At 28.5% G+C, this 14,682-nt stretch overlaps 1 protein-coding gene across 1 annotated transcript in view; it reads right to left on the bottom strand.

Annotated features, from left to right (window-relative positions):
• Positions 1-11,781, bottom strand: part of LOC107443415 (probable peptidyl-glycine alpha-amidating monooxygenase pamn-1) — a 43,925-nt gene extending 32,144 nt beyond the window's left edge. The window contains exons 1-8 of the mRNA XM_071181629.1: positions 11,576-11,781; positions 10,542-10,683; positions 9,083-9,137; positions 7,285-7,384; positions 6,175-6,260; positions 3,924-4,001; positions 3,793-3,841; positions 1,313-1,380 (exon numbers count right to left, since the gene is read on the bottom strand). Of these exons, the coding sequence (XP_071037730.1) occupies positions 1,313-1,380; positions 3,793-3,841; positions 3,924-4,001; positions 6,175-6,260; positions 7,285-7,384; positions 9,083-9,137; positions 10,542-10,670 (565 nt within the window). The 5' untranslated portion in view covers positions 10,671-10,683; positions 11,576-11,781. The remainder of the gene's footprint in view (positions 1-1,312; positions 1,381-3,792; positions 3,842-3,923; positions 4,002-6,174; positions 6,261-7,284; positions 7,385-9,082; positions 9,138-10,541; positions 10,684-11,575) is intronic.
• Positions 11,782-14,682: the final 2,901 nt, after the last annotated feature.

Below are 14,682 nucleotides of genomic sequence, written 5' to 3'. Positions count from 1 at the left end.
GAAAAAATAAAAAAAAAAAAAAAAAAGTTTCATTAAAAAATTTATAAAAATTATAAATAAATTGAAAACATGGAAGTTTTTTGAATAATAAATATTTAAAGCAGATAGTATAATTAAGGTAAAGCTAAAAATATTTATATTTTACTTTTTCTAGAACAGACATGACCAACAAGTAAAAGGTCACCATAACTAGCAAACACTTTAAGTATATGAAAATTAGTATATAAAGTTTAAAAATAATTTATCTAAATATCTGTTGTAACATAATTTTTAACAATTATTTATTTATATAATTATTTATTATAATAAGGGTCAAAAATTTGGAATTTTAAGATAAACACATTTTTTAATCTTTTTATACTACATAATTTTTAAGGGACAAAATACAAAATTTGAAAGAAATAAGTAACAGAGTTCTTGAAATAAAAATTTAAAAATTCAACTGTTTTTTAAATATTAAAATAATTGGACAAGTCATTATATTTAGAGAGAGAAAAATATTGAGAGCACCTTATTTCAACAATGATAATTAATTAGTTCAAATTATCCTCATTGGAATTTTTTATTGCTCTTCTATGTCAAAATTTTAACCCTAAAATGTTTTTAATTTTTCTGAAATAGATGCTGAGGAAATCAATTTTTTTTTATTAAATTGAGATTATTATTTTTTGACAGAGATAGAAGTTAAAAAAGATTTCATAATCAAAATATGAAAACTCTCCGGAGGCATTAAAAGAAGAATTATGGTGTTCTCTCTTAACAAAATTATTGGTTCATTTCATTCAATGCAGGGATTAAGCTATTAGAATCTTCTAGACCAATTTTTGTTAAGTAGCTTAAATTCAGTTCATATTTTCAGAAGTTTCTGTAGAGTTGTAAGAGGTAAATAAACCAACGTAACTTTAGATTAAATAATCAGATTTTCCGGTAGTAAAATTCAGTTTAAGAGCCAGACCTAAATATTAATTAACAATTAATTATGATAAAAAAGATATATTACGATTTAATATATAAAATATCAAATGCAAGAACACTACTTTCTATAAATAATACTTTTCTTTACAACAAATTTGGACTTTGGAACTGGAAAATACAGTCCCAAATTGCTCAGTCAGAAAAATAATGAAAAATTTTAAGCCCCTTAATGTAAATTGTAGTTTTTTTGATGAACTATTTAAACAAATCAAGAATTTTTGCACTTAATTATTACCTCAAATTATAAAATCTTAAACTATTTACAACTTAAAAAAAACCTCATAAAAATTTATAGGATACATAATATATAATTCATGAATATAAAAACCTAACCTACTTGGAGCATGAGGTGGTATTTGAGCATAATCTGCCAACAACAAACGTATTCCAGTGACATATCGTTGCCTGTAAAAAAAGACATATTTAGTTCACACACTTAAAAACATTCATTTCAATTACAATAGTTATCATTGCAAATATTATAAATCTTAAATCGCTGTTTTAATGAAAATTTGTACACATGATAAATTGCTATTGCATTGCAAAGAGGAGAACTGGTTTACTGTGTGTGAAAGCAACTTTATCTGAATTTGACTTAATTCCAAATTGAATTCAAAGTCGCAGTTAACCTCAAGCAATGAGCCCTTGGGGAAAAATTGTTTGAAAATTTCTCTGCTAATCACCACTCTTCTATTGAATAACATGGAAGAAACTGATTTTAAGATGCAGGAAAGCTTGGAGCTACAAGTTTGGAAAAAGTCGAGACAACCGCTCAGAGGGTTTAAAGATTATTTATTAAGTACAGTAGAAACTTGATTGATTTTCATGGGACATAGATAAGGGGAAAAAGACAAATCTGGGTTAGTATAAAATATCAATTAATGACTTGAAAATGTATGAAAAGTAATAAGGAAGTATAATTCTTTAATGCAAAAGAAGGATAAATAGACATTTTTATTTATTTAAAATATTTAAAAATTTCTGTCTGAACTCTTTATTTTTCTTCTCACCACAAACAATAAACATATTTATGTTTATTTTCAGTTAGTTTGAGTGAGAATAGAAAGTTTCCGATTGTTTCAGAGGCTTTTGAGGTCTTTCTCAAATCTTAACTTCTTGTATTTTTATTTCACCCTCTTCAGAATCACTTTGCAATCCTTGAGCTTCTGCAACCATTTCTTAAACACCACAAGTTTAAACATTTACATCAACTAATGCATAACATCAATGTCCTTAACTTTGGGGAGAAATTTTTTTCCCAAAATGCAACAAATCTTAATTTTCTTCCTTGTCATTAGAATCAGTTTTTCTTTCCAAAATGAAAAAATACCTATATTTTATTTTTATATGTTCAATGAATTTCTGAACCATAGGTGAGAGCTATTTCCAGAAACTATCTAACCAGGTTTTGTTAACATTATAAGAGTGGTTTTTCCTATGGGATGGTTAAAACAAAACCATAAATACGGGGAAGCGAAAGGTGTAGAAATGAGGGATCGAGGTACGACTATATAGTGTGCCAAAAAGAAAAGGACAACTCTGAATAACTTTTGATCTAATGATCAGATCTTCACGTTCTAGGACTCAATCTTAATGATTGGAAGGAGTGATCTTAAATATGCTAATTAATTGGTGCAGAAGATATTTTAAGCTAAGAAATATGACACAAAAACAAACCTTCTCTGAATAAACATGCCTATTTTTCTCTCGGTGGATTCAGATTTTTGACCTCCCAATTATAGGAGGTAGTCGCAATCTATGAAATATGGTCCATTGATCAGGAGAACGATCCAAAGTTTGGACCCACTAATGTTAATTTTATTTTTTGGGAATTTCGCCATATCTCGAGAACTTTTTAAGCGAATTGAAAACTTTTTGCACACAATTATAAAATTCGTTAATCCAAAGATAAATCCATGTAAAAAAATTAATTTCAGTTAATATTTATTATTTTTTATTTAGTAATAGTCGAAAAATTTTAATAGTCAGGTGTACAATTTTTTACATAATTTTAAAGTATCGAATTTTGCATAGCAAAATACAAAATTTGAGCGAATTTGGTTGAATGGTTCCTGAGAAATCAAATTTTAAACATAAGACTTTTAAAAAATTTAATTTCTCAGGAACTATTCAACCGATTTTGCTCAAATTTTGTATTTTGCCATACATTAAAATTATTTAAAAATTTATAAACCTTACAATTCAAAAGTTTTACGACTTTTATTAAATGAGATATTAAAAAATATTGAATATTTACTAAAATTTATATTTTGCATGGAATTATCTTTGGATTAACAAATTTTATAATTGTGCGCAAGATTTTTCAATTCGCTTAAAAAGTTCTCAAGATATGGTGAAATATGCAAAAAAAATTAACATCAGGAAGTCCAAACTTTGGATCGCTCTCCTTGACCAAACTATGGGGACCCAATTTCCCAGATTGTGGCTACCCTTTATATTTTGTTGGTCAGAAATCTGAATCCGTGAAAAAAAGGGATATTTATTCAGAGAAATTATGTTTTTGTGTCTGATTTCCTAACTTAAAATATCCTCTTTACTTATCAATTAGCATATTTGAGGCCACTCCCTTGAATCATTAAGATATAGACCTAGAACGTAAAGATTCGATCATTCTATCAAAAGTTATTCAGAGTGGCCTTTTTTTTTGGCCCACTGTACATTGAATAGTATTGTGAAGAACTGGCTTGCTGCTTGAGAAAGCAACCAGACTTTGTCCCAAATAAAATTCAGAGTTTGAGCTGAAGGATTATTTATTATTATTATTAACTTCATAGATTAATAAACAGGATAGTTTACCTTTGAGTAGTTAAATGGAGTTTTAACCCACTGTTGTCTGTAGTTCCTTCTACAAATAGAAAATAATGATGAGGATCAGGAAATTTTAAGATCACCATTGATACATAAATAAGAACAGTAAAAGGTTATACCTGGTAAAGAATTTGCATAATGTATTTGTAGTACTAGATATTGGATTGAGCTGTTTCCTCCAATCAGAAAACCTACATCTAAAAAAAATATCTATTTGATATACTAATACATAAAAAAATTCACAAAAAAAACTTTTATATTACATAAGAAAGTTATAATTAATTAAAAGAATTAAAAATAATTTTTAAATTTTGCAATTAAGATTATTTATATTAACTAATTAAAAATGGCTTATTGCATACAGAACATTAGCTCTTGGTTTGATTCAATTTCATGACAAAGATGAAACTACTTAATTCAATTGTGGATTTTATTGCTAAAGCTAAAAAAACAAAACAAATTTCATTTTTTTTAAAAAAAGAATTATGCTCTTTGAATAAAACTACAAATTTCTATTGCTTCTAAACTTTTTTTTTCCCCCAATGGCAGGCACTGAATTTGAATCTTTGCCTATACTATGCCAGAATTGTTGTTCATTTCGCGTTACCCAGTGGGCACCTGTGAACCAAAGTCACGGAGGCGAGTAGCATTGCCCACGCCACACTGCCACAAACCCGTTTATATGGTGGGTCACATTCACACAACAGAGGACAGCACAAAGAGAGAGAGAAACATCCAGGCCCAGAGCGGGATTCGAACCCGCAGCCTATGGCTTCGCAGTCAGGCACGCTAACCGCTCGGCCACCTGGCCGGCACTTTTAAACTACTCTTATAAAAAAATCATTATAAAAAAAATCTATAAAACACATTAATATAGATTGGTTAATTAAAATTTATTTAACAATAAGAAAAAAAGTTGATATAAGATGCAGAACTCTGTCAAAAACTACTTAATTATAACATTAAAATCTCCATATATCAACATCATCTCTCTCCATATATCAACATATACAACGTTTTTCATTTGGTTTAAATTACTGTATCTGTAGAAGTACTCAAACTATCTTAATTTATATAAATTTATAGTTTTCACAATATTGTTCTCTGAATTTTGTGTTAAAGTGTCTTAGTATAAGGGTTTTTCTAGACATTTTCTTTGACAGCAACAAATATTTATCTCAGCATTTCTTGTTCAAATATAACTTATTTTCCGCAACTTTGTTCACTATTGGAAAATTCAATAAGTTTAATTTTCCTTAATCATAGCCCATTCAATGATAAAGCAGGAAGAATAGATAAGATAGCTTGATCAGCTTTGTACAATTTGTGGAAGATTTCCATGCCAAACATTTGTACTTTTAAAATCATAAGTTATACCTTATTTTTTTGAATTAAAAGAAAAAATAAGAAAAAATAATGATACTGTAAAACCTCTTAAAAGCGACAGATATCTGCTCCACAGTAAAATGGCCGTTAATGGAGGTTGGTCCTTCATAGGAGTTACATCCATTGACTTCAAAATGTTATCTAATGTACATGATTTTTCGCAAGCAATTTAAATTTTATTTAGTGTCATTTTTTAGGTGCAGAAAAACCACTTTGCTGGTGTCATGAAAACCGGATGTAGGAATAAAATTTAGGGATGAATTACCCCTACTGATAAAATTATGTGCCAAAACAAATTTATCAATTATGAATTATAGATCTATTTTAAATAAATAAACAATTATGATTTTGTTTAAGTTTGCATTTAATTTCATATCATAAAAATTAAGTTTGCTTTAAAAAATGAGAAGAGGTCTACTTGTTATAGATGCTTAGTTTTTTCTAAAATAACCTTTTTTTTTTATCGAATTTATATTGTAACTTCATAAATAAATAATTGATAGCATTATCTTTAGTGCAAATTGACTGCAACATGAGGGTGACAATCTCTTTCAGAAATCATCAAAAAGAGCTCTCTCAAAATACTCACTAGCAATTATTTTGAACACAATTGAATCTACCTATTTGTTTTGTTAATATTTTTTGTTTTCATATTTTTTATGTTTCCGTAATAGATTTTCTTCTGCATTTGGTGCGGAGAATTGACTGGGTGCTAGCAGAGGAAAAAATTCTGTGCCTCCCAAAATTGGTTGTAAATAGAGGAGGTTGTTATACAGAAGTGATCTTTCTCAGAGGTTTCACTGTAAAAGATAATTCTGTGAAGTTTTAAGAGTGTTAGCAATTTCAAATGCAAATAAAAAATTTTGTTTCTATTTAACAACAGTGCAAAATTTAACCCATTACACAATCTTAAAGGTGTTTTAAAATGGAAATGTTGCTTTTATTGGCACTACATTGGAAAATTTAATAAAATCAATTATAAACCTGCAGGTAACTCTATAGAAGGAGCATTCTTTGCCCAGCCATACATGATAGTTATTTGATCACAAAGGTCACTATGGGCACAGTTCCTAAAAAGATACAAAACTAAAAGTGAAAACAATAAAGTTGACATTGTTTTTAAAACTATCACATTGAAAACAAATCAAAACTCATGGTATGGACTATGAATTGAAAACAAAAGCTGACATCATTGTAAAAAGGAGTTTTAATAAAGTATTACACACCTATGATTAATTAAACAAATTTATATATCTATGAATCAAAAAATAAAATAATCAAATAGAATAATGAAATGAAAAAATACATAATAGATATAGAAAGATAGACAGTATACTCTTGATATCTCGAAAACCTCGTCAAGACAAAAAAATATTTTCCCCCTTGGCATTACATATCCACATGAATGTTAATTTGAATTCCTATGTCGAAGAGTTTCTTATCAAAATCTAGTTACGTCGAATATTTTACGAAATAGAAAATATATTTAAAAAAATTCACAATATCAGTTTATTGTAAACCAATTATTTTCTATTTAATGCATAATTATTTTTGTCTCACTTTTAAAAACAAAATTATTATTACTGTATTTAAATACATATTTATTAGTCATTATTTTTATGTTTCATGACTCTACTTTTTAGAGTACTATCTTAGAATATATTTTTTTCTACTTTTTAGAACATATTTAGTTCTGAACTTGTTATCGCGAAAACTGGCTACCTTGAAATGTTTTTAGCGTCTCTTCAACTTTGAGATAAAGAGAGTATACTGTATTTCTTAAAATTAAAAAGATTAAGTGAAAAATCATGAAATGGAATAAGATTTTCACGACTGATTTATTTAAAGCAGTATTATTATTTCAGAATGGTCTTAAAAACTGTGCATTAAAAATATTTAAATAAAAACTAACTTAGTGTAATGAAAGTTCCGTTATCTTAATCCTCAAAATTACAAATTCTGGTATAGAAAAACGAGCAAAAATTAACTGCAAAATTGTTCTCCCAACAGCTATATACTGGGAAGAATATACATTTGAACTTTCTAAACATTTCATGATTTTTTTATTTAAAAAACAATTTTATAATAATTTACCAATGTGCAGGATATAAGTGGTTTTGATTCTTTAAATCTTTGCAGCCAAACAACAGCATATGATGTGCAGTTTTAGCATTAACATCTGGATCATATTTTACTGAAATAAAAGGGAATCACATGAAAGAAATCATTGATAAATAACCAAACATCAGACTAAATATGGAAGCCAGAGTTTCTATTTTCTCAATTTATTTAAAAAACTAAATCTCCAATTTGATTGATTATGAAGTATGAAACACACTCATATTTTTGGGAATTGAATAGATCTAGTATCTTTTGGGATTAACTTATACCGAAATTGAGATCAAATGAGAAACTGAATGCACCCTGTATTTTGCTAATAAAATTAGCTAAAATAATACTTTTTCATTGCATACTTAAAAAGCTTTCTTTTTTAAGTTGGATACAATTTTGGATGACTTAAAAAAAAATTATTACCTAAACAGCATTTCAAAATAAAACATTAAAACATTTTCTAAAAAAGAGGAAAAACTGTTTAAAAAAAAACACCTTAACATATGATTACGTTACGTAAAAAAGACTCAACATTACTAAAAACCACAATGTATGATTTAGCTACAGTAAAGAAAGTCTTAGATCTACTAAAAGAAAAAAATTAAACAGCTTGAAGAAACAAAGTATGCTCTTAGTTATTACTTTTTAAAAAATAATAATAAAAATACTAATATAAGCAAAGAGTTATTTCAAAAATATTAAACCTTATGGATTTTCTGAACACTTCTAAAATAACTAATCAGCAAAATTCATTTATTTTCTTGATGAACATTAATGCAGTATCACTAGATTGTTATACTGTTAAATCTCATTACCTTCCTGATATAACAGGTGTAAGCACATAGAAGCCTGCCCCCCCACAACCCAAAAAAAAATTCCACTGTAAATTAGTAATACAACAAGAAATTTGCTAGTTTCCCTGTCTTTCGCTTGAAAAGAAGCTCTCTGACAGACAATAGTAAACCAATCTATCTGCGATCTCAATCTTGATAGCAGGCAAGTAAGATAGGGAACAAGCAAACTTGTTTTAGCAAAATTATTTTAAAATTATAAGCTAGTACCTATTTATACTAAATTTTCATTTTTATATTTCTATTAATGATAGCTTAGATAATATTTATAATTGTTGATTTATATTTTTAATTATTGATAATTACTGACTGATCACTTTGTTCATAACATACAAACAAATTTAAGTCCAAATTTATGGAATGCAAGAGTAAAGAAAAATAAAAAACATTATTTTGAATTATTTTTTACTTTTCTTACTTATTAATGCAGTTCAAGGGCATCAAACATAATTCTTGTATTGTTATCATAATTCTTATTATATAAATGTATCTTATTAAAATAATTCTTATTTTAATTTTGTCACTGATGAACTTGAATAAAAATTGCACCAATTAAATTTGAAAAATTAGTAGGTTTGAAGCTTGCTTTACTTAATTAACTCTAAAAGTAGTTGCGGAGAATCCTAACTACTGTTTTTTTATATCATACTACTCACTATACGTTTGTTTTCTTAAAAAAAAGTAGCGATTACAAAAATTTCACAACTTAAAGACATTAATTCCAACCACTGATTCTAAATATTTAACATGCAAATATTAATATGCATTTTTCAAGAATTATAAATTCTTCAATCACTACAATATTGATTAAAACTAGTTAAAATTAGAAGCTATGCACAAAAACTGTTACGATACTAAAAAAATTTTTTATGCAACCTAACATGTACATCGTATTTATATTAAAACAAAGTATGGAGTGTAATACTTACTAATATAGGATTCGTGAGGATCCAGTTTACGAGCTGTGCAAACATAGGAATCAGGCTGGAATTAAAAAGCAATAAACAATATTGAAAAATCATATCAGAAATATGTCAATCTTATTCAAAATCAAAGATGGCAAGTTTTTACCATAATCATTAATCTGATAATTACTTCATTTCCCAGTTGTTTTTTATTTTCATTTTATTTTTTAATTTTTTTTTAATATCCATCACTGAACAGCCAACCCAATTTTGAGTTTACGACTATCAATGTTCAACCTTGTAATTTTGAACCAATCCAGAAGACAAGGAAACTCATGTATCAGTACCACCAAAGGTATTGATTTGTTATGGGAACAAGGAGGACTTTACGGCTCGACGGGTTCAACTTACATCTGTCACCATTTACAACATGGGGAGTCTTTGGCCGGCGGGGATCGAGCCCATGAACTCTTGGACATGGCTCCAGTGCCTTAACAACAAGGCTATCCCACCCTTCCTTCATTTTAGAAATGAGTAAATATTTACTATATTTTGAAAAATGCTTTATAAAGTTTCTTTTGCTTAAATGTTCAATTTTTTAAAAGTGGTCAGACATTTTAAAGTGTCCACTGTTAAGAAATGCTACAACTGGCCAACGGCCAGAAGCAAAATTTCCCAATTTTGCTCTATAGTATACAGATTTAAAAGTTCTATAAAAAAAAACATGAAATTAGCAGTTTTTTAAAAAAGTAAAGAATTTTAAACTTTCTGAATAAATTTAAGCTCTTCTCATCTACAATCATCTCCTAAACTATCCTATCAATTGTTTTTAGTTCCTTCCATTTTGCCTGGAGGTTTTTTTCCAGCATTTTAAAAAAAATAAGTTTCTTCAGGGCAAAAAGGCCAACCTGTTCAAAATACAGTCAATTATACCATTCAAAAGATTCAAGGCTGGAATTAAACCATTAAGTAACATTAAAAAAATGTTTAGATTTAATAATTCAATTTGATGTTGACTTGTCAAGAACAGTATAACAGAAAGCAAAGCCCAAAGAATCCTTTGTAGATAGAGAGCCTCATGCAATATCTTGTCATGGAAATCTCGTCATGTGACGTCATGGAAATGATTCATAAGTTTAGGATTGTATGCATTTTCACTAAATGTATAGCTGATTTATAACATTTCTTAAGTTATTTATTATTTCTTCGTATGGTGCAAGTGTATAGTTAGAAATTTTTAGTACAGACAAAGATACAAAAAGGAGCAAATGCGTGTAAAAAGGTTCACTACACCTATTTTAAAGAAACGACTCTTAAATGAAGATTATAAAACAATAACTGACATGAAGATTATAAAACAATAACTGACAAAGCAGTTGATGTGTACATGGAAATTATTTTCAAAATCCAAGCAAAGATACAAAATTTAGCTTCTTTCTTTAAAAAATAATAATATAGGTACTAATTGTTGAACAGTACTCACAACAGTGGGCCTGACATCTGGCATATTCAGATTCATACTATAGTGGCTATCAGCAGGAAATGGAGATGCCTCCATTCTCTGTGAAGCAGAAAAGGCAATGCATAGGATGAAGACAATTATTTGCTCCATGCTTCTATTTGAGCTATAAATAATTAAAATAATGTTTTTATAATAAAACAAGCTCTAAATAATGCATTCAGGGATAAGAGTAGTCAGAAAGTAATAAAGAGGAAATCCAAGAATTTTAAATATGCAATATTCAAAAGTTTGACAAAAAAAGTGAGATTTTTAAACCATGCGATTATAAATCCTGATGATTAATTTTAAAACTGTATGAATATGAATCACATTAATACGAATCACATGCATGATCTTAAAATCACGTGAGTAACTACTGCAATAAGTGAGATTTTAAAACCAAACCATTTAGTTAATTAATTAAGTCATTTAACGAACTTTCAAGCAGTGGTAAGAGAGATAGTAAAAAAAATCCCATAAGGGTACAAACTCGAAGTCAACCCCAAGCACACCTCCACATACATTTTTTTATTTATTTAATTAGAAAGTTTAAAATCTTTTTGGCGATAACAGTTGGAAAGAACAGGTACCGAAACGGAAATATACCCTTTATTTTTGCCGACTCTGGTAGCACGGGAATCCTCATTGAACAAGAAAATTGCCTAGTTTCTTAAGTTCACGTTAACTGTGCATGGAAAAACATTTAAGTAAAACATGTTGCAAATCTGTTTTCGAAAAAATGAGCATAACAATGATGTGAATTGTGTTACAATGTGGAAGTATCAAAAAAATAACTGACATTTGAAAAGACTAATTAATTAGCCATATGTGACAAATTTTTGACACTTTACGTTTGATATTTTCAAAAAACAATAGAAATTTTTTATAATAATGAAATTCAAAGACTATAGAAATACGATACTAATTCTTAATACGAAGCGGGTATTATTTACAAAAATTAATTTTTAAGCCTGTATAACGACGATAAAAATGTTGATATTCGTTCTAGTACTTACTGCAAAGAAGAGATTTATATTAAAGAAACAATTATATCGAAATCTCGTCTCCTAACCACATTCCGACCTTTAAATACCTTCGCTTTTTATATTTCTATTGCTAAACAGAAAACAAAAATTAGTCCTCGGAGCAGAAAACTGAAACGAGAACAAATTGCTAATGTTTACAGATTTCTATACTGCAGTTACAGTTAAGGTAAGCCATATTTTCAATAAATGATTAAATGGTAATGATTTAACAATCCGCAAAAGCCCAGGGAAATCGTTTTTGTTGTACATTGGCGATCGAAATGGGCTGCAGGTAGCGTAGAGCAGAACTCTTTTCCTATGGCAACACTTCACATGCTTTCCCCATTAGCGTGTGGAAAGTCATAGAGGAAGGAAGTACGTTAGTTTCTCTCTTGATTTTCATATAGATTAAAATCTTTTAACTTGAAAAACTATATGGAACTGAAAACTACATTAAACATAGTTCTAAAGAAAAGNTTTTTTTTTAGTTTCAAGTGTTTTAAATTAAAAACAGTTGAAAGTTTTAGTTATTTGTTTATAGTTTATTTTGAGAGTTTTAGTTATATTCTACTTAATTAATTCAAATGCTGTTTAGTTTTACTTACAAAGAAATATCCTTCATGTTTCAAGAAAGGTTTAATCAAAATTTTTATGTTGCTTAATGAGAGGTAAAAAGAATAACAAATTTTAAATAACTTATAATGCAAATGATTTATCACACAAAAAAAAATCACAAAATAAACGATTTGTCCCTTTGCTTTTTAGTGCCACTTGGAAACAATAATCTCACAAAGAGTATTTCAATATAAAATGTGCTGATCATCCATGTCAAACTGACCATAGCGTAAGAACACATGCCAGTAGTAATAGATTTTTTAGCCATAGAAATATGTTACGAGTGTGCACGGCGAGGAGGCAGATCACTCCCCAGTATTGTATTTAAGATAAATTTTGCTAAATAAATATATGTGATTCAATAACTTTTAGTATAAAATGTGTGACAGAACATTATATATACTTTCTATAATTTATATATTTGATTCACATTTTAATGTGAATAAAAACTTATTCTCATGCAATTAACCATTGTTTAACTAAGAAAAGCTATACTCTTAAATACAGGGTGCGTAGCCAAATCTTTGAATCAAAAATAAGCACTTTTTAAAAACTTTTCAAGCACTTAACAAAAATTTTCAAGCACTCAAAAAATTCATATTCAATCAATGATATTATTGAAAAACAAAAACTTTTTATAAACAGTTTTAGCGTTAAAAAAAACCCAAAAAGAAACGGGCGTAAATCGAAACAATCAGTACTTTCCCACATCACCGAGTGAATTCAACTTGACCCTGAACTCAGAACAGAAGTACCCTTACCTCCTACGTCAAAAAAAGTGTTAGAAGTAAAATAAAATAAACAAGAACAAAATTAAAATAAATTAAAAAGAAAAACATTTCATAGGGTCTGATATTCTCTATCCGAATTGGAGTACTCGGGTTTCGGTTTCAAGAGTGCGCGCATGCGCAAGTCATAACGTGGGTACGACATGAAGTCCGCGTGAATGATTACGTAGCAAACTCCCCATTTTTCGTGAAATGCATGGGATCCACCAGATATCACTGAAGGGAAAAAGAAAATTATTCGAAAAAAAAGCACTTTTTAAAAACGCCAGCGGAAAAAAGCACCTTTAAAAGCTTTTAATAACGAAATCCCCAAAAAAGCACCTTTAAGTACTTTTTACAAACGCTACGCACCCTGACCTCCTTGCGCTGTTGCTCTTCAGTCTCAATAACACACAACGTCGGCATGCACACACTCGACTGCTAATGGCAACACAGGAGCAACCCTCGACCAACCATGAACTAAATACACGATTAACACTTAAAAGCACAGTGATCTCTTAATACAGCTCTCACGATCAACACTCAAAAGTACAGTGATCTCTTAATACAGCTCTCCCGGCTTCACACAAAACAGCAATGAATCAACTAGTGGCATTCGTTCATTGAATTCTATGACAGATATAATTCTAGTGAGGAAGTACTATAGTGTGTCTACCACTACAAAAATACAATTCCAATTCACTAGTATATAAGACACATTAATTCGATTCTATGTTGGTTTTCCTTTTCATAGATGAAAGTTGACATTGTCGATATGACTTTCTCCACGCAGCGGAATAAAGAATTAAACAAATCTTCAATAATTAGGTTATGAGAAATAACTACTGAAACCATGTATAGGAATTAACCTGACTTTAACCCTGTTTTCCCAGATAAATTTCATTCAAAATTTAAAATTTCGTGATTACAAGCATTTGAAACAAGAAAAATTTTGTTTGTAAAGAGAAAAATATTTATGATTTAAAACAAAATGGAAAAAGAGAGAAATTACTCCAATGTAATTTGAAAAAGGATGGTACAAGGAAAATATAAAACAAAAACAACAAAAAAGGAGTTTTCTATTATAAAAAAACAAAACACTATCTTACCTAAAACCAAACTTGCAATCGCAGCTGTGAGTAAACTGCTGGCACAAAGCAGAGTAGCATGATGCACATTGAAAGTGTTTTCTTGTACCACATCTACGACAATGGCAAAGATTGCAGCTAAGAAAGCAACTATTGTTGCCTGGCACTGAANAAATGGAATAAGTGAATCATAAATCTATCCCAATTCAATGTTCAGAAGACAAGTTTTCTAATAAAATAAGAATTAGAAGTACCATTCAAAATAAAAGTACCATTAAGAAAAATAACATGAATTAATAAGATTGACTGACTATGATATACTCAAAACTGTGTTTAATATATATCAGTTTTAAAATAAATAAAAACATACACACATAAATAAAACACTAAATCCTAAATAATAATATTCATTTTAATGCAGGTATTCTATACAGTTATTTCTAATCAAGTTGTGACATAACATTACAAATCACACGAAATACGTAAACAAAGTGACCAAATATATATCATCAAATTGCAGCATTTAAAATGAAATTTTCAATTAAAACTGCATCACTATTTAAAGTTCAGTACACTATCTTTCGAAAAATATATGTAATATTCTAAATAAATTCAGAATATTAGTTAA

Source organism: Parasteatoda tepidariorum, chromosome 6, assembly GCF_043381705.1.
Source record: "Parasteatoda tepidariorum isolate YZ-2023 chromosome 6, CAS_Ptep_4.0, whole genome shotgun sequence".
Classification (NCBI taxonomy): Eukaryota; Metazoa; Arthropoda; class Arachnida; order Araneae; family Theridiidae; genus Parasteatoda; species Parasteatoda tepidariorum.
Note: the sequence above shows the minus strand (reverse complement) of the source record. Positions and strands in the feature narration are given on the sequence as shown.